The sequence below is a fragment of the Nicotiana tabacum genome, chromosome 12 (assembly GCF_000715075.1).
Source record: "Nicotiana tabacum cultivar K326 chromosome 12, ASM71507v2, whole genome shotgun sequence".
NCBI classification, from domain to species: domain Eukaryota; kingdom Viridiplantae; phylum Streptophyta; class Magnoliopsida; order Solanales; family Solanaceae; genus Nicotiana; species Nicotiana tabacum.
In genome coordinates this window covers 41246371-41274233 of record NC_134091.1, presented here as the reverse complement: position 1 = coordinate 41274233, position 27863 = coordinate 41246371, and the positions used below count along the sequence as shown (strand labels likewise).

Here is a 27863-nt window from a genome sequence, read left to right as displayed (position 1 = left end):
GGTATCACATTATACTGTAAGAGTATACAGTTATACTACAACAGTATATTGTAATAGTATACATATATACCGAAACGATATACTATAATAATATGCAACTTTTCAGAAAAAATTTAAATTAAAATACAGTTGTCCAACAATATACCGCTATTGTATCACAATATACTGTAAGAGTATACTATAATAGAGTATATAGATATACTGCAATGGTATACTATAATAGTATACATATATACCGAAACGTTATATGGGTAGGGTCGTGTAATTATTTTGTACGGATAGAATCAGGGTAATTATTTTGGTTTCTATAGATAACCATGTATATATCCCATTATTTATTATATTTATTGATTAAGTTATTTCAATTTAATTCTTCTTTTCTACATGTTTACTAAGTGTTTCTTTTCTTGGCGTGATGTTAATCAGACGTGTTATTAAATTCTTTGCACAAAAATATAATTATATGGCAATAAAATGAAATGTTAAATATCCACATGTGTTATTCTTCTCTTCTTGACCAACGAATTCGTATTGGCAAGGACCAAGTCTTGATGTCTCTCTGAAGTTTGGTTGTTTATTTTCTTGTACTTTGATATTAAATAGAGACAAACGTGAATACAAGTGGTGTATTTGATCTAGAAATAATTGTTAAGCATTAATTTATTGGATTGAATCAAAGAATTAAAATGAAAAAGCCATAGTAAGCTATTGATGCTTGCTTAAGCTTGAGTTTGAAAATTTGAGTTTACGAAATTGAAATTTATTTCTAGTGGGTTTTGTTGGAATAGATTAGGAACATCTTAAGGAGTTTAATCTCAATTTTGAGACGATTTGTGGGAAATTTGAGGTGGTTTGAATTGAAATTTGAACCAAATTCAAAGTAAAAGATGAACATGGAAGAAGATGATATTTGTATCTCATTGCGTATCTCCGATGTATCAAATGTGTACCACTTGTGTACAATGGCGTAGCCACATGGTCATAAGGGTGGTCAATTGACCACTCTTTGTCAAAAAATACACTGTGTAAATAGGTAAAATATTGCGTTTTAGAGATATGTAGCACGTATTGAACACCCTTTATCAGGAAGGTTTTTCACTTCTTTTAAATTTGAACATAATTGAGGAAATTCCTAACTTTGCCATTGCTTGTGTATTCCATATATGTCCACGTGTACCTATGTGTAATTTGAGATGCATGTTAGATACATATGTCATAGAGAAAATTTTAAACTCAAATTCAACTACGAATTTTGACTTCAATCTTCCTCAAAATTTGCATATTGCCTCATCTATGTGTTTTAAATAAAATCCAAGCATACCCATTGAGAAAAATATTTGTCTAGGTTTTCTAAATATTGTATATCATTAATAACGAATGTCGACTCCAACACAGTTCAAATCACACCTTATTTATGTATTTTCGATAAATTCCAACCTTACCCACTAAAAAATAATATTTTTGACTAGGTTTTTCTAATATTGTATATCATAAGACCATTGTTGGTCTTCGTCAAGCACAATTGGCATGACCAACTGTTGGTAAATATTGTCTATTTGTACCTATTCTTATAATTTTCTCATTAAAAATCTTTTGTTGGTTGTATACAGTTTGGAGATTGAACAAAATATTTTTGGGTGGCATATAAGAAAAAGAAAAAGGAAAATGCTATATGAGGCGGCAACAATACTTTTAGGGACGTAAATTAATGTGACGTGTGATGCAAAGTTGCATATTATAAAGTTGGCTTTCTCGGAATTTATCACATATTTTTTAATCTTTCTTCCTTCTTGTCCTTATGTCCTTTGTTAAATAATGCAAATGTAAAAGGAGAAATTCTAATACAATGGTTTCTTCAATCAACCAATTTATAGAAGAGGAGATTAGAATTGCAAGGCATGTGTAACTAAAGAGAGAACTAGTGCTTCTCGTTCAATGCAGCTACAAAATAAAATAAAATAAAGCATAAGAATATAAGAATCAACCAACCAAAACATACTGCAGCACTTGTTAAAATAATTACATACTAATCTCTCTCAATAAAAGTCATAGGTTCTTTTCTGCTCTAATTTAAGTGCACACAATACAAATAATCATCTCTATGTGCATTGCCTTTTAGAGAGGTCATAGTCCAAATTAATGCATCGGAAAAATAGAAGAAACATTTTATTCGTTTAAGATGTGATTCTTCACGTCATTTTTCTGGTGAAGACACATCCAAATTATCTGTGAGAGGTTTTTGAAACCAGAAGAGGTCTTTATAAGGGTGAGTCATCTCTCAATTTCTTCACTATCACCCCAAAATGAAACCAGAAGAGGTCTTTATAAGTGTGATTTATCTGTCAACTTTTTCACTATCACCCAAAAAAAAGAGTGAATTTTATGGGTGATCATTCAACTTTGTGTTCATTATACAAAAATCATTTTTCTTCTTTTTGTAACATAAAAATCATTCAACTTTGTGTTCATTACTCAAAAGTCACTTTTCTTTCTTTTGTTACAAAATAATTATTTTACTTTGCTATATTTATCATAAAAGTTATTTTGGCCAGATTTTATAATACTTTTACTTGAAAAGATTATTATGTCCTTGACATTATAAATCCTTTCGCCTATGTAATACCTTCTATATTATATACTATATAATATATTTTTACCTAGATATTTTACTTATAATTAAAAATACTTTAAATTATTTTATTTATTATTTTTATAATATATCCATACATCTAAGTTTTTTCATGACACTCAATTTGTTTAATCATATTCAAACATGAACATATTTTAAATATAAAAATTATTAAAAAAATATTTATTTTTAATGTTTATTTAAAATAATAAAAATATATTTGTTTAACAAATGATAATTTTTTTTATAGTCAATAAAAATTTTAAAAAAAAGTATCAAAGATATTTGTGTTTAATATTAAGTTTTTTAAAGCTTTATCTGTTAATATTATTTATTTGAAAGTATTAATCTGATGTGTCATTTTGCTAAATGTAAGTATTTTATTTATTAAATTAATGGGTATGGCTTGGCTGATAAATCAATGAGATTTGATGTTTTAATTTTTATTAAACATATTTCATTAAGCATGATTAAGAACGTGGGTTCACGGTAATATTACTGAAAAATTTAATGATGCTACTTATATATCTTGAAAATTAATATTAAGAAAAATTAAATGTACGAATATATTTAAAAAATAATCAATAAAATAATATTAATTTATTTTAATTATAAGTAAAATATTTGGGTAAAACTATATTATATAACATATAATATAGAAGGTATTACATAAATGGGGAATTTATAATGTCAAGAGCATAATAGACTTTTCAGGTGAAAGGTTTATAAAATATGGTCAAAGTGATTACTGTGATAACTATAGCATAGTAAAATAATTTTTGTATAACAAAAGAAAGAAAATTGACTTTTGGGTAATGAACACAAAGTTGAATGATTTTTACATAACAAAAGAAAGAATAGTGACTTTTGGGTAATGAACACAAAGTCGAATAACCACCCATGAATTTACTCAAAAAAAAAAAAAAAAAAAACTCTGCCTTACATGAAGTTGTTAGAGAGTAATCACAACATCACTACTTGTAAGTTGTAACCGATATCGGCCATAATTTACAAGAATATTCTGTAGTCAATTCTGGAAAGCACGAAATGACGTGGATGAAGATCCCCTGAATAACATCACGGAATTCTCCAAGCGACAGCTTGTTAAGAGAAGCTTAAAAAAAACAAAAAACGTGTTTGTTTTTAACTTACGGAGATCTTAGAGTATGGGGCGTCAATGCCTCAATGGTTCGGTTCGGCCGGTTATTTTATAAAATGTATATCATATCATTTTTTTCGATTATGTATAATCAAAATCAGACTTTTCGAAACCATCTCAATCATGTCGGTTTCTCTTCGATATTGGTACGGTTTAATTAATTTTCGGTATTCTTTTTAAATATCATATAAAAGTCACTAGTAGAAGTAGAATGCAATAATAAACGTACTTTTATAAGACTTAACAAAATTCTTTAGACATTTTTACTGTTTAAAGGGTGATGAATTAAAAAAACATGAAAGATGACCAGTGTATAGATCAATCAACTATTCTATAGCAGCACAGAAAGATATTAATCAAGCTGGGATTCAAGAACAAAGTCTATACAAGATTAAATATTCAAAAAGATAAATCTAAATCATACAAAAGGAAACATATTCAATACATTATAGTTGTTTCTAATAGTCGCTACAGTACCTTGTGTATGCTAGTAAATATACTGAAAATAATTTAATTTCAATAGAAGTAGCATAATAGGTTTGAGTTTTAATTTATTATTTTTAAACTTATTATATAAATATATTTTTCACATGTAAATTTATTCGGCACGGTTCGATATTTTTCGATTAATTTTTACAAAATTAAAACCTACCCTAATTATCGATAGGGTTATAAATTTATATAAAAACCTATAAAAATCGATTCGATGCGTTACAATTCGATCGGTTTTTAAATATCCATCGACACTCCTTACTTTAGAGCATATTTGATTTTGTTGTTTAAGTATAGAATGATAAAGCTCGATAATCTTTCATGAGCTAAAGAGCTGGGACCAAGTCTAATTCGACACTCAATTTTAGTTCTCCTTACGAGCAACCTTTTTATGTTTGTCAAAGTTGAATCCCCCGGCAATAAGTCTAGCAAAAACATTTACATGAATGAATTTGCTAAAATCTGAAATTTTTGTAAGCTAACTCTACGCTGGATAGAGAGGTTGTTTCTGATAGAAACTTGGCTCTCTCCCTCCAAGAACTCCTCACCTTGCTCTTGGGATGACTCGAACTCACAACCTCTTGGTTGGAAGTGGAGGGTGCTCACCACTAGAGCAACCCACTTTTGTAAGCTATATCGACGAAGAAAAAAGAAAAAAGAAAGAAATACACCACATTGTTTATCACTAAATTGCAACCCACCAAATCGATTGGAAGATGAAGATTGCAATATTAAACCTTTGCACTATAAGGTAAACGTCCATAGTTACAACATGACAGTAAGGTAGGAAGAGGACATTTTCCCTTTACAGAGCTATACAGTGCGTCAGCTGCACCCCCCCCCCCCCCCCCAAAAAAACCCCCCACAACCCCGCACCCCCTCCAGTGGAAAAGGAAAGCTCAAGCCAAGAAAAGCTGCACTGTATGTTAAGGAGACAGATTGCGAGGATGTGATTCTCCCATATACATGTCTGTCTGTACACTTGATCTACGACAAAAGGCCGAGAAAGGTATTATGTACACATATATCTCGGGGTTCTCACAGGAATCATGTGTTATATAAGCAACCTATTCCCTCGACTGTTGCATAAGCTCAAACCACTGCGTGAAGGAAAACCAAGATTATGATCATTACTCACGTTATCAAACAATAATTCAGAAATTGTAAAAGAAATCTCAAAATGAAAGCAAGTGCTTCAATATTGTATTTACAGTCACCTGTCTTAACAAATCAGCAAGCGTCCTAGGAAGTGCTTCAATGTTTTTGAGCACAACATAGTAAGGGAATGGGAACGAATCCAAATACTTTGTAAGCTTAACTTCTCCACCCTGAAAGGTAGCTTCCTGGAAAAGAGTCAAAGAATCAATCACGCTGGGAACTTTTCTTATTTCAAAAACCATGAAACAAACAAGATAAAGGACCTAATGAAGAAAAAAAACAGTGGTTACCTCAAGGTCCAGTATGGATTTCTGTAGGCTATCCACCACAAGAAACGCGACCATTCGCTTTTTGCTCAAGAGATCTCTGACATAGCGTTTCATGTTCTCCTAGAGTAAAAGTAAAATAAAATGAGTATAAGAAAGATAGCAACTTCACCGACACTTGAGCAAAGAAATTTACCTTCTCATGAAACCAGCCGTCAGCTATTATCAAAACGAGCTGCTCTAGCGGATTGTGCCCAGATGGTAGCCGTGCATTAACAGCAGCGGCATCGAGCATGTCATTCAAGTACTTCAAAAGATCAACCATGGGTTCCTCTGCTATTGTGTTTTCTTGCTTAAAAGACAAACTAGAGATCATCTGTATATAAGGAAAACATAAGAATATATCGCTCAACTTTTTATCAAAATAACTCAAGCAATAGCTGGGACAAATGGTAGAAGCATGTATGTGTGAATATAGACGAACCTTAATACCAGCCTCTCCAGTGAATGACTGATCAAAATCATGCAATATGCGAATGTTTCCCTTCTTACCAAAGCTGGCAACTGACAGCTGTCCTATTTCTAACTGAGACATTGCACGGCAAACAGTCACCAATGCTTCAATGGCTAAATGTCCACAACCACTCTCAGACATGCTGCGGGAGTCATCCACAGCAATAACCACTTGGTAGTTCCGTTTGTTAGGCCGAGTTCTCCTTAGCCATATCTTATCTTTACGGTAATGACTTGCTATGTATGGAATTACCTGGCAATAGATAGTACAAGATTAGAATATTATTCCTTCCAATAAAAAGGAAATATGAATAACTAAAGATTACCTTCTTCATGTTAATTCTTTTCCCGGTCTTGTAATCTCCCTGGAGCTTGCTAGCTAAAGTCGGTTCCATTACCAAACGTAACTGTTCAGCCAACTCCTGGGACAACCTCGTAGTGCGAAGTTCATAATTTTTCCAGAGAGTTGCAGCATTCTTTCTCATCTCATCAGATACCTCTTCAAGGTTATGGGCCTTGCCTAGGTCGTCATCATCTACCGAGAGCTCGCTAAGCCGATTTATGTCCTCCACCAAAAAGGTCCTCTTCACTGAGACCAAACTCTGAGACAAACTAGTGACACCAGTATCATCTCTAGCATCAACCTCTGATGGTGATTCAGGTTGCTCCTCAGTGTCCATTATCTCTGATTGCTTGCCCTTGTCATTGCAGAAACTTAAAGTGGAATTACTAATAGTATGTGCTTCAGACAGCTGCCTCTCAATCTCCATTTCAGAAATGTCATCTTTTCTCTCTGTAGTTGCATTTTCCCCTTCAAGATCGTTTCCATGTACATTTTTGTCTACTTGATCAGCAGTTGCTGGCCCAAGCGCTTGAGCTGTTCCCTTTTCAAATTCAGCAGTATATGAATATTCATTTGCATTTTCAGCAGCCATATCATCTGGAGCTTCGCTCTCCTGTAGGTCAAGTGAGACTTTGACTCTATCTTTCCATCCCTCGAGGGCATCACCCACACTACGACAAGGATTTGGCTGAATCCGTTGGTGTGATGAATCAGCTGGAGGTAAAGGATTTTCAGGTTGATCACTGCCCAGCTTTTGGTCATTTGAAGAATCAGAAGCCATGATTTCAACCATAGAGGCATCAGGCAAACCTCTCATGGGAGCAAGGTCATGTTGAGGCCCACCAACATCAGATCCCTTCGCTTCAGGAGCTGCATCTTTCAAATTTGCTTGATTATACTCACCTCTAGGCTCAGATGCAGACACAGCAGTTGGGACATTATCACTCACAGAATGAGATGTGTCCGACTGCAGGATCTCTCTATTTTGTGCTGCTGGTTCCTTTTTCGTGTCATCTGCATGATCACCTTCTTCATCAGCTCCTCCAGGATTTTCATCCAAATGCTCAGGGTCCGCCTCATCAAAAGTTGCATCTGAATCAGCTGTTTCACCCCCCTCATTCTTTTCCTCAGCAGGGTCACCTTGCTGGTTTAAATCATCTTCCACCATCGGTTCAGCACTCTCTGGTTCATCCATATTACAATCCTCTTCAGGACCTTGATCATGTTCGTCAGGCTTTAATCCAGTAGGATCTGCATATGCATCCTCTTTGTCCATATTTATGTCTTCCATCCCTTCGCAAGTTTCATCATTGCCATTTTCATCAGCTTGCTCCTCTGATATGTCGGGATTGAGTTCTCCTGCTTCATCAGCAGCTTCATCAGCATCATCTTTTGCTCGAAGCTCTCTGTTGATACCGCTGTCTTTTACTGATGGACCACTCTCATACTTTTCATCCATGGTACTGGGATTATCATCACCCTTGTCCCATAGTTTCTCATCAGCTACTTCACCCCGATCACCAGTCTCCCCCATAGCAGATTCCAGTTCTTCATTTTCTTCATTGCCTTCTTCCTCATCCGCAGAATCCTCACTTACACTATAGGTATCCTCACTTACACTATAGGTATCAGCAGCAAAATCTTGCTCCATCTCAATTCCTTTGTCAGTTCTATTTGGAGCCTCACCAAGAGTACTTTCTTCATCTCTCTACAAAAGCAGAACCAAGAAGGTGTGATCCATACCATTGCTTTTATTGTAAATTAAAGAGAAACAGATTGGAAAAAAGGGAGAAAAATGTAAGCAAGAGATAATTGGTATGCTTGTCATTTCTTACATCAGCGGAAGTGCCAATAAGCTGATCTTCATCATTTATCTGGTCGCTGACATCGTTCATTCCACTACCCTCACCCATACCTGTTCCACTTTGATCTTGAACTAAATCCTGGTTGGCATCATTTGTGTCCTCTTCTTTTGTACCAAAGCCTTTAGCAAATAGCGAAGTAAAAACGTTTGCCAGCACATGGGTCATCACAGATAGCTGTCAAAATCATTGAGAAAAGTTTAGAAATAATGATTTGCGAAGCAAAGTAGATATCAAAACAAAAGTAGTCTTGCAGATACAGTCTTCGCTAATGTCTTCTAGTCCAGAAAAGTGTCTGAACCAGTATGCGTAAAACTGATTTTATTAGTAAACTAGTCCAGCTGCTTAATTGGATGTGCGTGTTCTTGATAAATAATCCAGTCCCACTTGGTGAAAGTCAACCTAGCTATCTTACATAACAGAGGAACTCCCCATTTCAAAAAGTCCTTTTGCTCTTCACTGATATGCTAAGTTCGCATAAACATAGGATATATAGTAACACATTCTTACTACCTGCACACGGTACCATCGATACTTTATTACCTTGTAACCGATAGAAATCCTTATAAAGGTTGATCTGAATGGATGACAATCTTATACTGTCTTTTTGAAGCATACCAGACTCCGAAACTAACACCAATTGGACAACACTAAGACAAACTAGACATATCTTTCTTTCCTATGTAGTAGTTTAAGCTTTAGATACTCATGTCTACTTTGAACTCATTCTCAATAACACACATACCCATATTACCTCCTAATTCTTTTTTTGAGAAGGATACCTCCTAATTCTTTTATTGGCATATAAGTATTTTAAGAAAGGTTGAGGCTTTTATAGAAGAAGAAACTCAACGAAAATAATATACAAAGCAGCCCTAATTAAAGCATGAGGATGAATCTTCTGATAGATTCAGATGTTTAGTATTTTTCTTATTTCTTTTATCAGTACCCACTCACAAGGATTTCTTAAAGAAAAAGAAGTGCACACCCTCAGATTATTGCAGTTTAACAAATGCCTGCTTTTGACTGCATCTAATCCAACATCAACACTGATTGAAAACCTTGGATCCTACATGAACCAGTCAATCTGGCCATGAATCAACACATCAAGCAGATAACCAAGAACAAGGACAGGCCTCTGCAAAGAACACTTATCATCCTATGCATGACAAGAAAATCATGCAGAAGACCATCATATAAGGCAAACATAACATCAAAGAACGAATACAGATTTTTCTAAAAGGGTGCTATGGGAAGAAAATTGATCGGAAGAAGCACACCATGTATTGACCTTAAGCACAAAACAAACAGAACCAGAACCAGGACGGGACAATCAGGCAAAACTTACCATTCTATGCATGATAAGAAAATCATGCAGAAGACCATCGCCGAAGGCAATGATCACATCCAACAATGAATACAGATTTTCTACGTGTGCCCTGACAACCGAATAGGAACTCGCATTTCCGGTGCTGTAATAGTTCAATAACTCTCCCTGAATAAAAATGAGAGAATCAGAATTAGAAGCTGGTATTTGTACCTGACATATAGAGTGAATAAGATCATATATTACTTACCCCAAGATGAATAGTCTTCACCAATTGATCACTAAGGTCTGATTGTAGATGCCTTGTTGCTGACTCAAGGAGAATTTTCCATGCATTGATATTCTCTTCATCAGGAGGAACACGACCATTCGTCAAAGGCACAAGACCATTCAAAGTGCTTATGATAGCTCTATATGTATTCTCCAAGGTGTTATAAAATTCAGCTTGAAGTCCAGTGAAATCTCCCGTATATTGGATGGAATCTTGGGCCCTATCTTCAAATGTGTTTCTTGCTTTAAATTGATTATGTATGAAGTTGGTCTGAAAGGTTAAAAGTTCCGATCATTGGAAAACGTTGTGCAGCAAGTAATATATGCAACTTTAATCTAAATATCAACATTAAACACTTGAGAATTATTTGATGACTTGTCAGCAAAATCAGTTTATGGTTCTCCAACTGTTTAAAAGTTACTGTCAGTAAAGCATAGAGCATTGTGAGACCTTGTCAAATATCTCCTCAAAGTGCCCAAGCAGGATATCCTTAACAGCTGCTCCAGCTCCATCTCGACTATGGAAAGCACTATAGTCAACCTCAAATTCTTTGACTAAATCAAAATTTTTATATACCAACTGCTCCATGTGCTTCGTGATGGCAATAGGATGCAATGCATTTTCTTCTGTTCTTCTAACTCCGTGAAAGTCAATAAGATGACCATCCAACAAATCCTGCCATATATTCCCATAACTAGTTAGTGCAACTGATATCTGTACAGCATGTCCGAGTGTAGTAAGAACCAGAATGGACAGAAATCTGTTTTACAAGGGACAAATAAAAGAGTCTGAAACCTTAGATTCCTTAACAACGGGCAAGTGTTTCTCAATGAAAAGGCGAATCTGCATTGTGCTGTCTTTAACACTTGAACAAGTATTCAAATGGCTATCTTCAACAGTTTGTACAAACAAGCGCTCTTCATACAACATGCCATACAAATTATCAAAAAGTTGCTGCAAAATTAAAATTAAACTTTTAATTAACCATCAAAATGAGAAGAGAGGTAATTTAAACTCAGACAAACAAGTTAGCGTACCTTCTGTTGCCATAGACACTCGTATATGCTGTACTGATTTTTGGCAAATGACCGATCACTTCTCACATTTGTGAAAGGGATAACACCAGTAGTTAAGGTTGCTAAAGGCAATAACAATTCTTTCAAACATTTGAGTCGCTGAGAAAAAGCATAAGCAACCTCCCGCTGCTCTTGTTGAATGCTAGTGAGGTGGTCAATGTAAGATCCTGACTTATTAACCTGCATTACAAGATAGTAAGACTATAACCAAGAATAAGGTACAAATGCTAAAACAAAAATAACTCAAAGCAAACAAATAACAAAACGAGCACGTAAATTATAAGAAGGGAATGTTTTACATGGGGTTTTACATGGGGTTTGACCAGTGTTTAAAAAAGCGCTCGCTTCATCGCTTTAAGCGATAAGCGAGGCGAAGCGTGAAAGGCAGCGCTTCAGCAAGGTGAAGCGACTCAGGTCAGTAAAAGCGACCGCTTCTCTGTAAAAAGCGAGAAGCGGGGAAAGCGAAGCGAAGAGAAGCGTCCGCTTCTCTGTATTAAAATACCCAACCCTATTTTATTAAAAACAAGTTTTTTGGATTAAACACTGATCTTCAACAACAGCGACTAGTATTCTTCAACTTCCAACAGCAGCGACTTCTTCTTCATCTACTTCTGATTTCTGAAAGAATCTCAAATCATCAACTAGGGTTGTTCTTCTTCTTCTTCAACTTCAAGACTTCAACAGGTATGTTCTGAACTTCTGATTTTCATTCTTCCTCTTCTTCTTCTTCTTCTTATTCTTTTTCTTTCTAAACGTCCAAAAAGCAGCGAAATGCTGGCGAATTTTTTCCAGAATTTTACTGCCCAATTTTTCCAGAATTTTACTGCCCAATTTTTCCAGTTATTAACAGAGAATTCCTATGATTTTTTATATCCTTTATTCTTAGTTCTTACTGCCTTATGTGTTATGTAATTGTTCTTTTAATGGCGCCAAAAGAAGATGGAAAAGATCCGGCTTGGGCTTACTCTGAAAGAGTTTGCGAGACCAACAAGATGGCAATTACATGTCTTTTTTGTGACAAGATTTCAAATGGAGGAATCTATCGTCAAAAAGCGCATCTAATCGGTGGTGATCCAAATGTCGCATCTTGTCCAAAAGTTCCGTCGCATGTGAAGGAAGATTTGAAAGCATTCCTTCATAAAAAGAGAGAGTTAAAGACTCAACTGATTCATGAACAAGAACTATATAATCTTGATGACGATGATGAAACAGAAGAAGGTGACGATGCTTCGTCGCTTCCACCAAAATCACAAAAGCGGGGAAGGATGCAACCAATGTCTTCTAGTTGTGGATCTACTGGCAAGACCAAAGGTCCTATGGATTGTTACTTCTCGCAAAAATCTGGAGATAAGGAAGGAAAAAGTGGTAATACTCAAATTGATGCCAAAACGATTTTGAGGGATCGTGCAATTACAATGTTTGCGCGGTGGATGTATGATGCAGGTCTTCCTTTTAATTGTGTTAATTATACTGATACTTTTTCTGCTTTTATTGAGGTCGTAGGCCAATATGGTCCAGGAATGAAGCCTCCAACATATCATGAAGTTAGAGGGCCATATCTAAAAAAAAGAGGTGGCAGAGGTGAACAAAATTGTGAAGGAGCACAAAGTAGAATGGAACAAGTTTGGTTGTTCCATTATGATGGATAAGTGGACGGCGAGAAATGGAAAAATGATCATCAATATCTTGGTGAATTCTCCTAAGGGAAGTCTGTTTCTTGAGTCCGTTGATGCAAGCGACTCTTCGACTGATTCACCCAAAATGTACTCCTTGTTCAAGAGTACAATAGACTCTATTGGAGCAGAAAATGTTGTTCAAGTTGTCACGGACAACGCCAGTGAAAATGTTAAAGCTGGCGATTTGATGTTTGCTGGGTACCCGCATATTTATTAGACTCCGTGTGCAGCACATTCCATTAATTTGATCTTCGGTGACATTTTCAAGGAAAGACCCTTTAGTTCAATCTTTAATCAGGCAATTAGAGTGCATTCCTATATTGTTCAAAGGCCTTTGTTATTGAATATGATGAAGAGATTCACTAAACAAAGAAGCTTGGTGAAACCCGCAAAGACAAGATTTGCTACTGCTTTCTTGACTTTGCATAGGATGTATGAGCAAAAAAGCAATTTGAAGAAGTTGTTTGTTTCAGATGAGTACACTAACAGTGCCTATGGAAGGGAAGCTCGAGGGAGAGAATCTGCAGATATTATACTTTCTCCTTCATTCTGGAACAATGTGGTTCATGCATTGAAGATTGGTGGTCCTTTAGTTAAAGTGATTCGTTTGGTGGATGGGGAGCAAAGGCCACCAATGGGCTACCTGTACGAAGCAATGGATAAGGCAAAGGAGGCTATTCAAGTCTCGTTTAGCGATCAAAGAAAATACAAAAGAGTCTTTGAGATCATAGATAAAAGGTGGGATAGTAAGCTTCATAGCCCTTTGCATGCAGCTGGACTTGTTTTGAACCCGGAACTGTTTTATGACAATGAAGAAAGGATTCTAGGAGATGAATCTTTGTGGAATGGATACTATGAATGTATTGAGAAGTTGATACCTAAAGAATCCGTGCAAGATAAAATAACAGAGCAATTTAGTATTTATAGGAATGCTGAGCAACTTTTTGGAAAAAACATGGCGATTAGACAAAGAAAGACGAAGTCACCAGGTGAGCGAGTGCTTATATGTTGTTTTATACTTAATAAGTTATTTCTTTATCAATATTATGTTTTGAAAATTTGTTCTACTTCTACAGTTGAATGGTGGAAGCAATATGGCCATTCCACTCCGGATTTACAAAAGTTTTCCATCAAGGTTCTAAGTCTAACATGTAGCTCATCCGGGTGTGAAAGGAATTGGAGCGTGTTTGAACATGTAAGAACTAAGAAGAAAGATTTAGTATATTGAGATAATTAAATTATATCTCAATTGTCCTAATCTTACTAATTACTTATTATTTGCAGATTCATACCAAAAAAAGGAACAAACTAACCTTGAAGCGTCTCAATGATCTAGTATTCATTAAGTACAATAGAACATTGAGGCGTCGTTACAACGCTCGCAATGTAATTGATCCAATTAGTTTGGACAACATCGATGATGCTAATGAATGGCTAACTGGAGTCCCGGAAGATCATGCAGATGAAGAAGTATTTGAGGAAACTTCTGATTTCACTTGGGGTGATGTTGCGGAGGCGCGTGGAATTGGGGAGAGGATTTATGGTTTGAGGGGGAGTACCTCAACTTCAAGTTCACAGAGGAAGGGAAAAGAGGCAGCTACTTTGTCCCTAGTTGATGAAGAAGAAGAAGTTGAAGAAGATGACGAGCAATATAATAATGATAGTGGAATACAAGAATTTGACAATCTTGTAGAAGAATAGGATGCTCATTTTGTGCTTTAATTGATGCCACTATTTAGTTTTTACATTGAAGTATTGAACATTTGCTTACAATTACATGTGTTGTCTATGCAATATTTATTTATTCATTTTTTTTTAAATTTCGCTTCACTTCAAAAAAGCGAGCGCTTCGCTTCTCGCTTTAAGCGAAATGGGGTTTGTCGCTTTTTCTCACTTCACGCTCTTCACAACACTGGGTTTGACATCATTAAAATCAACAACAGCTCAGTCCAAATTAGTTGTAATCAGCTTTAAGAATACGCTGCATCCATTACACACTATTTAGGTACTTCAGCAGTCGGGATTCATCATAGTTAGATATTTTGTGTATGCTGGCTTCAATCTATACAACTCTCCTCCTTTATTCGTTTTGTCCAGAAAGAATTAAATTTAATCAACCAAGATAGTAGAATTGACATGAAAGTCTCATTTTTTGAGTAACATCTTAACTATGTTACCTGCTCAAGAGTAAAATCCTTATGGAAACTCAGGCAAATTTGCTGCAAAACATGCACGGAGTTGATGCTCTTAAAATAGTACAGGTTGGCTGCTTTCCATTTGGTTTCCAAACTCTCATCTAGTAAACTCTGCAGCTGTCTGCTACTAACTTCAGAATCTCTAGAGGCTGGTAGACCTTGTGTTAGCAGCAGATGTTGAACATCATAAGATGGCTGGAGGAACCAGCACATTAATATATTGACTCTCCATTGCTCCTGTACACAATGAAAAGAATATCAGAACAAGATCTAGAAGAGATCAAAAGCTCGAAATGAAAATTTACAACAAAGAAGAATTTCAGTTGAAATGAAAACTTGGATGATCCTGTTCAAGTAAGGTCATGAAAAAAAAGACTTGGATGAAGAAATGATGGCGAATAAGGATAGGAACATATTATCGGAAGACCATGGACTAAATTATATTTACCTCCATAAACAAGGCTCTGTGCTTTGATAGACCACAGCTATCCAACAGCTTCAGAAGATCTGAGAATACTCTTCTCTTCCCCATTTTCTTGCTTGCATCCGCCCAAACATCTACGCAGTCTATAATAGTACTACATATTTTGTCAATTGTTTGCCTGAGTTGCTTCCACTCATCCAGGTATAACAGGCATGAGGACTTGAAGCACTGACCATCCTTGATTACACCTGCAACCCCTGATTTATTTTGAAGTATGCAACTTTCAGAATCTTCAACAAAAGGAAATAGGGAATGCTATGCCTGAACCAACACACTTAAGGAAAAGAAGAGAATAAACCTTCTATGATCCTAGACAGATCAGTATCTCTTGACACGTCGAGGTGCAAACCTTGTACGACATTCTCTACTTTCTTCCACCAATCAGAAAACCATGAAGGGCTGTTGTTGAAAACCAGGAAGTTAATAAGACTCAAAGAAACTAATTAATAGACATCAATATGGAGTCAAGACCACCTGTCCACTTCTGACTGCTTCTGATCGAGGACAATATTTAGAAGACCCCTGCTCCTTTCAAAAGAATCAACCGAGAGACTAGGCTCATTACTTTGAGGGTGTATCCCACTTTCTGTTGCTTCTTGGTTGATAAAAAGCATAACAGGTTGCTGAAGCAGGTCCTACATAAATAAAGCAAAACGCATGAGAAATATTTACATAAGATTAATTATTTTAATTGGCAACCATACCACAGGTAGTTGCTTTATAATGTTGAGATAATTTGATTTGGCAATTGTATTCCATGTACACAAGCTCAAAAATAAAATTAAAAAAATTAAATACCCAAAAAAAAAAAGGTAGCAAGAAATAGTTAGAAAGTTAAGTTTAGTTGCATAGCTGCGTAGCAGAAAATTGACATCATAGTCTGCCCCAAAAGTAGATTTTAAAGTGCAAGATGGTGAAATACAAAATCTGAGTAATGGGTGCTTAATTGAATGTACAAGTAGAAAGTTGACACAATAGGAAATCCTCAGGCCATATCCTAATTTTAATATATATTTTTTGCGCATTATTTTAGTGCTTAATTTTTGTATTTACTTTACGTGTTCTATTTTCGTATTTCAATTGTTTTTAAAAATTTTGTGTTAACTTTTTAAATTTAATTTCGTATTTAAATTATGTCACCTAAAAACGTATTTGACGTATTTTAAAAAAAAATAGTAAAGGTGAAAGCAGTAGTAATCCTAATCCTAGCCCTTCTCCTATAATTAGAAAACATATAGATGAAATGACTCATGTTGATGAAACTTCATTTTTCCGAACCCCGCATGTTATAATATTAATTTCGGAGAACAACTAGATCATGAAACTTTACAAAGACAATTTGGCAATGATATTTTTATTGAGGACGAAGAAAATGAGGGTGAAGAAAATGAGGAAGAAGAATTAGATGAAACACCCACTAGTCCCGCAACACAAGCTCCAACTCAGAGTCAATCTCGGTCTGGAGCTTTACCCCCTGTACCTCCTGTAAGGGGTAAGCCTAAGGGCGAACGTCCCAAAACATCACTTGTATGGAAATTTTTTAAACATGGTAAAGTCAATCAACGTGCTACATGTGAAATATGTAAGCAACGGTTTGCGCACACCAAAAGTGGTGGGACGGGGGGTTTAACTAGGCACTTAGGTAGGGACCACAAAGATTTATGGATACAAGCTAAAATAGAAGCCGGGCAAATAACGGATCCTAGCACCGGTACTGGCACTCCTAGTGGATCTGGCGGGGATTCTAATTTTTTACAACAGCAGCTTGACCCTGTTTCTGGTACTATTTTACGCCCCTATAACAAAGATAGAGATTGTGAGAACTTAGCAAAAATGGTGGCTGTCTGTGGCTTACCTTTTACTTTTCCTTCTCACCCTGCTTTTGTGCATTATATACAAGAAACTTATAATCCTGCTTTTCAAGGTTTTCCTAAGACCACGGTTAGAAATGATGTTTTTAAATTTCAAACCAAATATCTTCAGTATACGTTGCGTATTTTTTCACTTAGATTGTAAAATGTCTATCACATCTGATATAGGTCGTAGTCCTAATGGTTGTGATTATTTAAATGTTACATGTCATTGGGTTGATCATCACTGGAACATGCAAAAACGTATAATTGATTATAAATTTGTTGATTCAAAACACACTGGAGCATATATTGCAACTATTGTTCTACAAATACTTGATTTTTATGGACTCATTGGTTATAAATTTAGATAATGCTTCTGCTAACACAACTGCAGCAACTAGCTTAAGAACTAGACTTTGTCCAATTAATCCAGCAATTTTTCATGTTAGATGTGCATGCCATATTTTTAACTTGGTTGTAAAAGATGGTATTAATTTATTTTCTGATGCTTGTAGTAAAGTACAACATGCTTGCGGCTATATTTTTCGTGCTAATAAAGCGAGTAGAATTCGTAAATTTGCTCAACAATGTGCTAGTGCTAACCTTCCATATAGAAAAGTTCCAAAAGATGTTTGTGCTAGGTGAAATTCTACTTATGAAATGCTTAAAGTTGCTAATGATTATCGGGTGCCTATACAAAAGGTATTTAATATGCATAATGGTATCCCCGCTAATCAAATTGTTGATTATAATTGGGATCAGATCAAAGAGCTTACTAAATATTTAAAAAAAATTTATTATGCTACAAAGCAATTTTATGGTATATATTATCCTACTATTACACAAATATTAGGGTATATTTGTGAAATTTCTGTTGTATTTGGTAAGTATAAAACTAATCTAACTTATGCACCGGCCATTAATGAAATGATTGCAAAATTTAAAAAGTATTTTTCCCCTATTCCCCAAGTTTATTTAATTTCTACTATACTTAACCCATCTTTAAAATTAAGAGGTGCAAAGGGACTTGTTCATAAAACTTATGAGAATTTAGCAATTCAAGAAAATGAACAACCATTTCTCGAAGACTGCCAAACTAACATATATTCTTATGCTAGATCAATGTTTGATAAATATAAATCTATGGAAACAACATATGGTGAAACTGCTCCTTCTACTTCTAAGTCTAGAGTAAAGTTCTATAGGAAGATATGGATGATATAACAGGTTTTGATTCCTCTATTGATGATGAACTTGATTCTTATCTTAATCAAGGATTGGAAAGTATTAAAGACGAAGAAGGCAACGAACAATTTTTGGCATTGTGGAGGGAGCATGGCAAGGCTTTTCCAACACTTCCAATAATGGCCCGAGATATCCTTGCTATTCAAGCATCATCAGTAGCATCGGAGAGTGCTTTTAACGCGGCAAAATTTCAAATCGGAGATCATAGACATTCATTAGCGGAGGACAGCCTAGAGATTTCCGTATTATTCAGAGATTAGATTAATTCAAAAAGAAGAAATCTTGATTTTGAAAAATTAACCACTAGGGAAGAAGAAGAATACAATGAGATACTTAGCACTGGGAGCGATGACGACATGGAACTCATGGAACATCAATCAACATTGCCAATTCCAGAACAATGCCCGAGAGAAATTATAGATAAGTTACAACGAAGTTATATTGGAGCTTACAAATATTAGTATGATAATTTGTAATTGGCTACTAAGAGGCCAAGTTCAAACAGAACTCTTCCTAGAAGGTGGCTGCATAGATTAGGTGTTATTCAAAAGAATTATATTTGTATGTGAGATTTGAAAGTTCTATTAATAAAATAAAAGGCTCTAAGCGTTTGAATTTTTTTTATGTATTGTCTTACACTCTTACTTAGTTACTAGAATATTTCATTACAAGTCTTTTGTTTTAATATTTTATAATTCTTTACTTAGTTTCCTAATTTCCGTTTAATTTTTAAGTTTATTAAATAAGTCAAAAAACTAGCTGTTGCAAACTTTAAAAACTTAGTCATTGTCAAAAAAATAGTCATTGCCAAACTTAATGCTTAAATAATTATTTTTTTTTAAAACGGCACTAAAGGCCCGCGAACCCGTCCCGTTCCGTCCTGTCCCATCCCGTCCCATCCCGTTTGTTAGCGGGACGGGATGGGCCTACCGTTTCGTCCCGTCCCGGCTAAATGTCGTCCCGTCCCGTTAATTTTGTCCCGTCCCGTTAGATAGCCATAGTTTATTCTAGTCCCAATAGTGAAGCAACAAATGTAGAGACAACTCCCATATCAACAATTCAACTTTAAGATGAGTCAATAAAAAATAGTATGACTCACAGTGTATTTCTGCATGATCTTTCTGAGCTTCTGCCTGGTTCTCCTGGAGCTTTCTATGCTCAAGTAATCTTCAAGGCGTTCCCATCTGCATAGCTTAACAAGCTCATTGACCTCTTCCTCAATTTTCCTTCTTTTAGTTCCAATGTGCTCCAAAATCCTTGCCCAAGAAAAAGACAGAGGAAAAGTTAGAGAAACAAGAAATATCACTTTAACTAGACATGATAGAAAAGAGCTTTAAGTGTAATATCAACTTTCCTAATGCGGCAGTAGAGAACTCACGTTGGCAAGAATTGAGCATAGAAGCCAAAGGTATTGTAGAGGATTTTAATAGTGTCCTCCAGATAAAGGCTGCACAATGTTTACCCAATCAGCATTTTCAACTCTTGATATACAGAAAAGTACACAGCTTGCGCATGATAACCATGTTTCATTGTACCATATATCAGCTTGAAATTACAGAATCTAAGCACACTCAAAAACATGGAAGAAAAAAAAATTCTCTACCTCGAATAGGTTCCATTCCTTAAACCAGTACTAATATGCCCATGAAAAGCGAGCAGGAGCTGAAGGCGCTTCTTAAACTCACCGATGCTGGACATCTCAGCAAACTCCTTCAGGCTGAATGTTTGACAAGTATTAGCTAAGAAAAGGTAATGAATTTTGAGATAAAACTAAGAGAGTACATGCCTTCTAATTGTAGATAGGTTGTATTCACCAGTCTCACCACACTGCCCACGTCGAAGGACTGAATATAGTGGGAACCACAACTGCAGTTTGAGGGTTAAAATCAACATATTGTCCAAGGAAAAAGTAATCCAACAATCTCAACTGCAAATACTGCAATTTGATAACACCCAGAAGACTCTGCAACTGTGGGAACAATTAAGAAACGTAGATGCACAGATAAAGAGATCATAAGCCCACCAAAAGGTTTACTACAGATGAAGTTCACTTGCCTACAAGCACCGTGATGTGCTCTGACTGCCAACCAATGAACTCGCTTCACTTTTGGTGTTAACTATTCTATTTTTGTTTGGCAGCCTACCAGCCTCGAACTCTTGACCTAGTGGCATGAAGAGGACTCTCTCAACCATTTATGAACAAGAATGGCCAGTAAACCTAACCGGTTAGGTTAAAATCAGACGTGTTTAAGCCACCAAACTTAAATAAGGAGGTCTTTTTGATAACTACTGACACTGCACAAGACATTCAAAAATAAAAGAGAACAAAGTGGATTCCATTTGCCTTCAAAGACTTGGGAGAAATAATTTCTTAATAGATACCAATACAGAAACTTCAGAAAATCGAGATTCGCTCTTTGAGTTGGTGAGGTTGCTATAGGTCTTGATTTTCAACAACCTAAACACTTCATATTCAAGCCAGTTCTTTTTTTCAGATAAAGACAGTGCCCGGGCCCAAACTTGCGTGCACCTCCACTAATTTTGTCAGAAACCTGTTACCTCCCACTAGCACAGGTATCGAGTAACTCTATCCACCAAGCTAATTTCTAGAAAGGGAGGTGGTGATTATCATCTATTTGGCACGGAAATCCCTTGGAAAACCATTTCCTTCCACTTCTTTTTTTTTTTTGTGAAAGAACTCTGATTATGTGATGGCACTCGACTTTTGCCACATAAAATTGTTGAAATTCCCAACTCCTAATTATCAAAGAATGCAGATCACAATTTAAGATCAGTGTAAAAAATCAGTCTCGTGGTTGACACTTAACCCTTTTGGAGGGTGCAACTTACCGACACATCTTTGACATGACCTAGCAGATAATGGTCATAGAGATTGAAATAAGTGACAATGAATTTCATTCATAACTTAAATCATATGACTACAACATATGGGTTTTTACTGCATTGATTGTTACCTCATCCATCCAAGAAAATCTTTAATATTAGACCTAGAGCTGTCAAAATGGGCCAGTCCAGCCCAAGCCTCGCGGCCTTTTAAATTTGGTGGGCTAGGGCGGCCCGGCCTGCCATCGAAATGGGCCTTAAAATGGCCAGCCCAACCCAGCCCTAAGAGGGCCGCGGGCTAGAGCAGGCCGGGCACTATTTTTTTAGAAAACAAATTTCTTCAAATTTTTAAATATTACTTCGTGACATAGTCTCTTAATCATATGAACGATTTTTGTTTGTTTAGAGTGTACAAGAATCTTGATATTTGACAAGGAATTTCATAATTGAAATGCAAATTCTCTATATCTCTAGCTCTTCTTTTTTAACGTTACATGAATATTCTTTTTAATACTTTTCTTTCACTTTCCTCAGGTTCAGGGATTGCTTCAATAAGTTTATATGTTGAGGTTTTTTAATTTAGGTTTAACATCATTTGCTAATTTCATCATTATAGTCCATAAATTTTTAAAAATTCATGAAATTTGCTAGTGTTGTCAATTTCCTTTGGGTATTAAAACTTGACATTTTTCTATACTGAAGAACAATTTAATTATTATTAATATATTAAAGTAACCAAACTGATCATTGGACACTTAAAGTAATATTTTCTTTTGAAAAAAATTATTATTGGCCACTTAAAATTTTCCTAGTTCGTTGTTAATTAAACAAAAGAAAAACTAATCGTCATACTACATGCATATCAAAAATCTAAATTCTAGTTGATTTGGAAGGGTAAATGAGCAATCTAAGGTTGCGGAATGGGGATTATAGTTAATACTTTTTTTAGCTTTTACTTTTTTAAATATTAAATATTTAAATATAAATTTAATTAATTTTTGGCCAACGGGCCGGCCTAGGCAAAGCCTCGGTCAAGCCTCAAGGTCCAGCGGGCTGACTTGGGCCGGGCTTATAAGCCTCAGTTCTAAATGAGTTAAAAAAATCCGAACCCAACCCTACCCAAGTATCTAGCTGGGTTGGGCTGGCCTCACGGGCCAAGCCCATTTTGACAGCTCTAATTTAGACCTTATGGTAGAATTCAAAGTCAGGAGAGTGTCCACAACATTTCACTACCTATAAGTCCATGCAAATTCTACCAGTAGATTTATTTTATCAGAAGCTCATACTGAAGTTTGGATACAAACTGTGGAGGTGAATTGTTTTGGTTATATGCATTATTAGTCTGGCAGACCTGAGTTAAAAACAATATACTGTGGACATCATCAGACTTCATGATTGCCTTCAAGATTTTTTCAACTTGAAATGGGTAACATAATTGTCACTGGACTCACAGCTCACAGCATTATTATGACTTTCTCTGCATAGTTGTGACAACAAGCTTTTGGTTTGCTAGCAACATTTCATACCAGCAGTTCAAGTGCTCTGAAGTCTTTCAGAAAGAGAGCCGCAAGAAAGAGCAGAGATCATGCATGCAGGGAGGCGGGTTGAGCTAAAAAGCAAGCAAGAAATTGACAAATAAGTTTACCTTCCCGGCGTTCTTCTCAAACTGATCTTCAACTTCATCAAGCAGAGCAGGCCAAGATTCGAACTCCAACTTATACCACGAGGACACCAGAGCAAATATGGGGTCCAAATGATCTACAGGAACAGACATTTTTCAATAGGCAGAAAAGATTACAGTGAGGGATAAAGCTAATGTAAGATTTAACGTTATCAGATGGTCATCCAAAAAAAGTTCTGTAAATTACCAGATAACGGAAATTTTGCTACAGTTTCCTGTAACATCCGAACTCTGCTAAGAAGAAACTCTATGCTGGAGAGCGCCTTCAAAGAAAGGAAAAAAGCCATCATGAGCGCACAAGTAAAAGATAAACATAATGACACCATCACCTCCCAATCCCCCAAAAAGAAAAGAGAATGACAGGGGAGATGTCAGAGAGTGAGAGAAAATGAAAATATCAATTTTTTCCTCCACCTTAATATGAAAAACCATTCTCCACAACTAAAAAATGATAGTACAGTACACTACCTTAGCCAATGGGGTGCTAAGAGGTATAGCCAAGATCATTTCAATTATATCCAAGATTCTCTGAAGAGCATATTCATCGCGTTCTTTCAAGAGTAGAGTAATTCGCTGTTTAAGAGATGCTAATGGATCCACCATTTTAGCCAACATAGAGAAATTTGGTTCCTGATACATCATTCAGAAGAAATTTATTGAAATGAATGTCTTGGTAAGGCATACCAAAAGAGAAAGAAACAGAAGCAATTTTAAGAAAGTATGATATTAACAATCAAAACCTTGTAAAAATTGTATGCTAGGGCTGACTTATTTGGTGAACAAAACTTTGTTTCATGCTCTAAGCATAGGCGAAGTAAGTGTTCCGGCGCAATCTTTGCGTCCAAACAGGAGGATGATAAACCTTCTATTTCTGCAAACATATGGCACAGAGCTCAGACAATTTTCCCATAGTAACAACGAAAATCAAAGCATACAGAATAATTGTTGCCCAGGTCTTTACCTCTAATCATTTTTGTTCCCAGCGAGTAAGAGTCAGTAAAGGAAGACAATCTGCTCGCATCAGATACATGGAAACATCCAGGCTGAATTCAAGCAACATGATCAGTATTTAAACACAAATATATATATATATATATCAGAGCGAGAAAGAGAGAGAACGTATGTTATGCTACCAACAACTCATCCTGAGTATATAATGTATACGGAGAAACAAAAACAAAAAGAATGGCATTTTACAAACACAACTGTGTCCACTTCTAAGGGTGTTCATTACTAAAGAACTTTTACATCTGACACAAAGAAATATCCAAATAATTAATGTCATGCCCCATAAGGAAGTTCAGAGACTAAAACTTAGCACATAGCGAGTTAGGCTGAAATAAGATAAACAGGAAGCAACAGGTATTCATTAAACTTCATCTAGCTTAATAATTCAGGTCTATAGGAAAGGAAACATGAGCCCTATCTATTCCAAATGTTTTGGACAACTGAAACAAACAATCTAATCTTTTTTCACATAGGAAAAGCTTAATGTCGGTACATAGAGAATAGGTATAAGACATGTTAGTTATGTGTAGTCCCACATTGGAATGAGATTAATATGTATAGCTATAAATTGGACCTCTTGTATTATATTGAGTATCTAATATCAATAATATATTTTCTCTCGTGCTTTCTCACATGGTATCAGAGCATTAGTAGGAAAAGATTGTTGTGCGTCATTCCAGCGTTAACCTGGAAGAAAGAACTTAGTCATCATGCAATTTTTCCAGTGACCTAAGGCTTGTCTACGTGAAAGTCACTTTATGTCGGTGTTGTGCTAAAACCAACACCACCACGAGGTAGATCACCCTCCGACGACCAACTTTATCGGCGACTTTCCGGCCACTTTCCCAGAAGAATAGCATCGATACCCCTTTTGTGTTCTCGAGTAACCCAGAAATACGCACTTAAGAGCACAAGGAGCTAACTTATCTATTCCTGGAGTAAGGTTATGGACAAAACAAGTGCTTCCAAAGATACGGGGCGGAAAAGAGAACAAAGGTAAGTGGGGAAACATGACAGAGAATGGAACTTGGTTCTGGATAGCTGAAGATGGCATATGATTAATAAGATAGCAAGATGTAAGAACTGCATCCCCCAAAAACGCAACGGAGCATGAGATTGTATGAGTAGGGTACGAGCAGTTTCAATAAGATGTCTATTCTTTCTTTCAGCTATCCCATTTTGTTGAGATGTGTACGGACAAGATGTTTGACGAATAATCCCATGAGATTTCATAAACTGCTGAAATGGGGAAGACAAATACTCTCCTGACCTTCAGCGGTATCTTATGTCCGCTGATGTTACCTTCTTTGAAACCCAATCATACTTCACAGGCTCAGGTCATCACTTAGATATTTCTGAGGTACTACCAATTTCATCTTTTGGAGATTCAGTCACTATCTCCCATTCATCTTCCTCTACATCTCCAGCTCCACCACCTACAGCTCCAGTTGTAGCTCCACCATCTATAGCTCCAGTTCCTCCACATAATCCAGTTCAACCTTCTGCAGCCCCACCACTCTTGACTTATCATCGTCATCCACATCCAACATCAGGCCCAGGTGATTCACGCCCTGCATCAGATTCTGCACCTACTGCGGACTTGTCTCCTCTTAGTCAACCAATTGCACTCCACAAAGGTGCACGATCCACACTTAATCCTAATCCCCACTATGTCGGTTTAAGTTATCATCGTCTGTCGTCACCTCATTATGCTTTTATATCTTCTTTGTCCACTGTTTCTATCCCTAAGTCTACAGGTGAGGCACTATCTCATCCAGGATGGCGACATGCTATGATTGACGAGATGTCTGCTTTACATGCGAGTGGCACTTGGGAGCTTGTTCCTCTTCCTTCAGGTAAGTCTACTGTTGGTTGTCGTTGGGTTTATGCACTCAAAGTCGGCACGGATGGCCAGGTTGATCGGCTTAAGGCGCGTTTTGTTGCAAAAGGATATACTCAGATTTTTGGGCTTGATTATATTGATACTTTCACTCTCGTGGCTAAAGTAGCATCTGTTCGTCTCTTCTTGTCCATGGCTTTTTTACGTCATTGGCCTCTTTATCAGTTAGACATTAAGAATGCTTTTCTCCACAGTGATCTTGAGGAAGAAGTTTATATGGAGCAACCACCTGGTTTTGTTGCTCAGAGGGGTTTAATGGTTGGGTGCGCAGATGCGCAGGTCACTATATAGTTTGAAACAGTCCCCTCGAGCTTGGTTTGGTAAGTTCAGCACAATTATTCAGGAGTTCGGCATGACTCGTAGTGACGCTGATCACTCTGTGTTTTATCGTCATTCTGCTCCTAATCTGTGTATTTATCTAGTGGTTTATGTTGATGATATTGTTATTACTGGCAATGATCAGGATGGTATTACTAATCTGAAGCAGCATCTCTTTCAGCACTTCCAGACTAAGGATCTGGGCAGATTAAAGTATTTTCTAGGTATTGAGGTTGCTCAGTCTAGCTCAGGTATTGTTATTTCACAGCGGAAGTATGCCTTAGACATTCTTGAGGAGACTGGAATGATGGGTTGCAGACCTATTGACTCTACTATGGATCCGAATGCTAAGCTTCTGCCTGGACAGGGGGAGCCTCTTAGAGACCCTACGAGATATAGGAGGTTGGTTAGCAAATTGAATTACCTCACAGTGACTAGACCTGACATTTCTTTTCCAGTGAGTGTTGTAAGTCAGTTTATGTATTCTCCTGTGATAGTCACTGGGATGCAGTTCGCATTCTTCGGTATATAAAGTCAACTCCAGGCAAAAGATTACTATTCGAGGATCGATGCCACGAGCAAATTGTTAGGTACACAGATGCTGATTGGGCAGGATCACCTTTTGATAGACGTTCTACGTCTGGATATTGTGTTCTAGTATGAGGTAATTTGGTCTCGTGGAAGAGCAAGAAACAGAATGTAGTTGCTCGATCTGCGCCGAAGCCGAATACCGGGCCATGGCTATGGCAACGTGTGAGTTAGTTTGGGTCAAGCAGTTGCTCAAGGAGTTAAAATTCGGAAAAATCAGCAAGATGAAACTGGTGTGTGATAACCAAGCTGCTCTTCATATTGCGTCAAATTCGGTGTTCCATGAGAGAACTAAACACATTGAGATCGACTGTCACTTTGTCAGAGAAAAAATACTTTCAGGAGATATTGTTACAAAGTTTGTAAAGTCGAATGATCAACTAGCAGATATTTTCACCAAGTCTCTTACTGGTTCTCGTATTAGTTACATGTGTAACAAGCTCGGTACATATGATGTGTATGCACCGGCTTGAGGGTTTGAGGGGGAATGTTAGTTATGTGTAGTCCCACATTGGAATGAGAGTAATATGTACTTTGTAGACTATAGATATAAATAGGACCTCTTGTATTATATTGAGTATCTAATATCAATAATATATTTTCTCCCGTGCTTTCTCACAAGACATAAGATTAACTCCTTGCATGAACATTCGCTCCACGCATGACAATAAAGTGAATTTTGTACTACCACATTGGCAATTTATCAACCAGCTATACATCTGAGAGTTTGATAGCTTTCATACAAATGTAACATTGAAATGTTAGCAGATAAATAGTATCATCTTGGATTCATAAAATAATTCCTCGCACTGAGAGAGATACGAACCATATATTATGTTCATCATACAAGCACAGTACACTTATCGACTACCCCCTAGTTAAACCATACCTCCACTGTACCTCCGAATAGCTATATAACATACCATAAAAGAAAGTGGGAAACAATTATATTATATTGATGTTCAGGTTCCCATC

The 27863-nt window shown here is 36.4% G+C and overlaps 1 protein-coding gene across 1 annotated transcript in view; it reads right to left on the bottom strand.

Annotated features, from left to right (window-relative positions):
• Positions 1-4985: 4985 nt before the first annotated feature.
• Positions 4986-27863, bottom strand: part of LOC107822078 (midasin) — a 69235-nt gene continuing 46357 nt past the window's right edge. Inside the window, exons 53-77 of the mRNA XM_075226390.1 lie at positions 24036-24117; positions 23815-23945; positions 23543-23704; positions 23262-23337; positions 23039-23151; positions 20336-20415; positions 20153-20266; positions 19928-19996; positions 19649-19805; positions 15926-16086; positions 15750-15850; positions 15416-15648; positions 14950-15204; positions 11058-11276; positions 10816-10974; positions 10471-10695; positions 10000-10290; positions 9771-9917; positions 8396-8599; positions 6544-8268; positions 6189-6470; positions 5901-6080; positions 5729-5827; positions 5498-5623; positions 4986-5380 (exon numbers count right to left, since the gene is read on the bottom strand). Coding sequence (XP_075082491.1) covers positions 5348-5380; positions 5498-5623; positions 5729-5827; positions 5901-6080; positions 6189-6470; positions 6544-8268; positions 8396-8599; positions 9771-9917; positions 10000-10290; positions 10471-10695; positions 10816-10974; positions 11058-11276; positions 14950-15204; positions 15416-15648; positions 15750-15850; positions 15926-16086; positions 19649-19805; positions 19928-19996; positions 20153-20266; positions 20336-20415; positions 23039-23151; positions 23262-23337; positions 23543-23704; positions 23815-23945; positions 24036-24117 — 5424 coding nt within the window. The 3' untranslated portion in view covers positions 4986-5347. The remainder of the gene's footprint in view (positions 5381-5497; positions 5624-5728; positions 5828-5900; positions 6081-6188; positions 6471-6543; positions 8269-8395; positions 8600-9770; positions 9918-9999; positions 10291-10470; positions 10696-10815; positions 10975-11057; positions 11277-14949; positions 15205-15415; positions 15649-15749; positions 15851-15925; positions 16087-19648; positions 19806-19927; positions 19997-20152; positions 20267-20335; positions 20416-23038; positions 23152-23261; positions 23338-23542; positions 23705-23814; positions 23946-24035; positions 24118-27863) is intronic.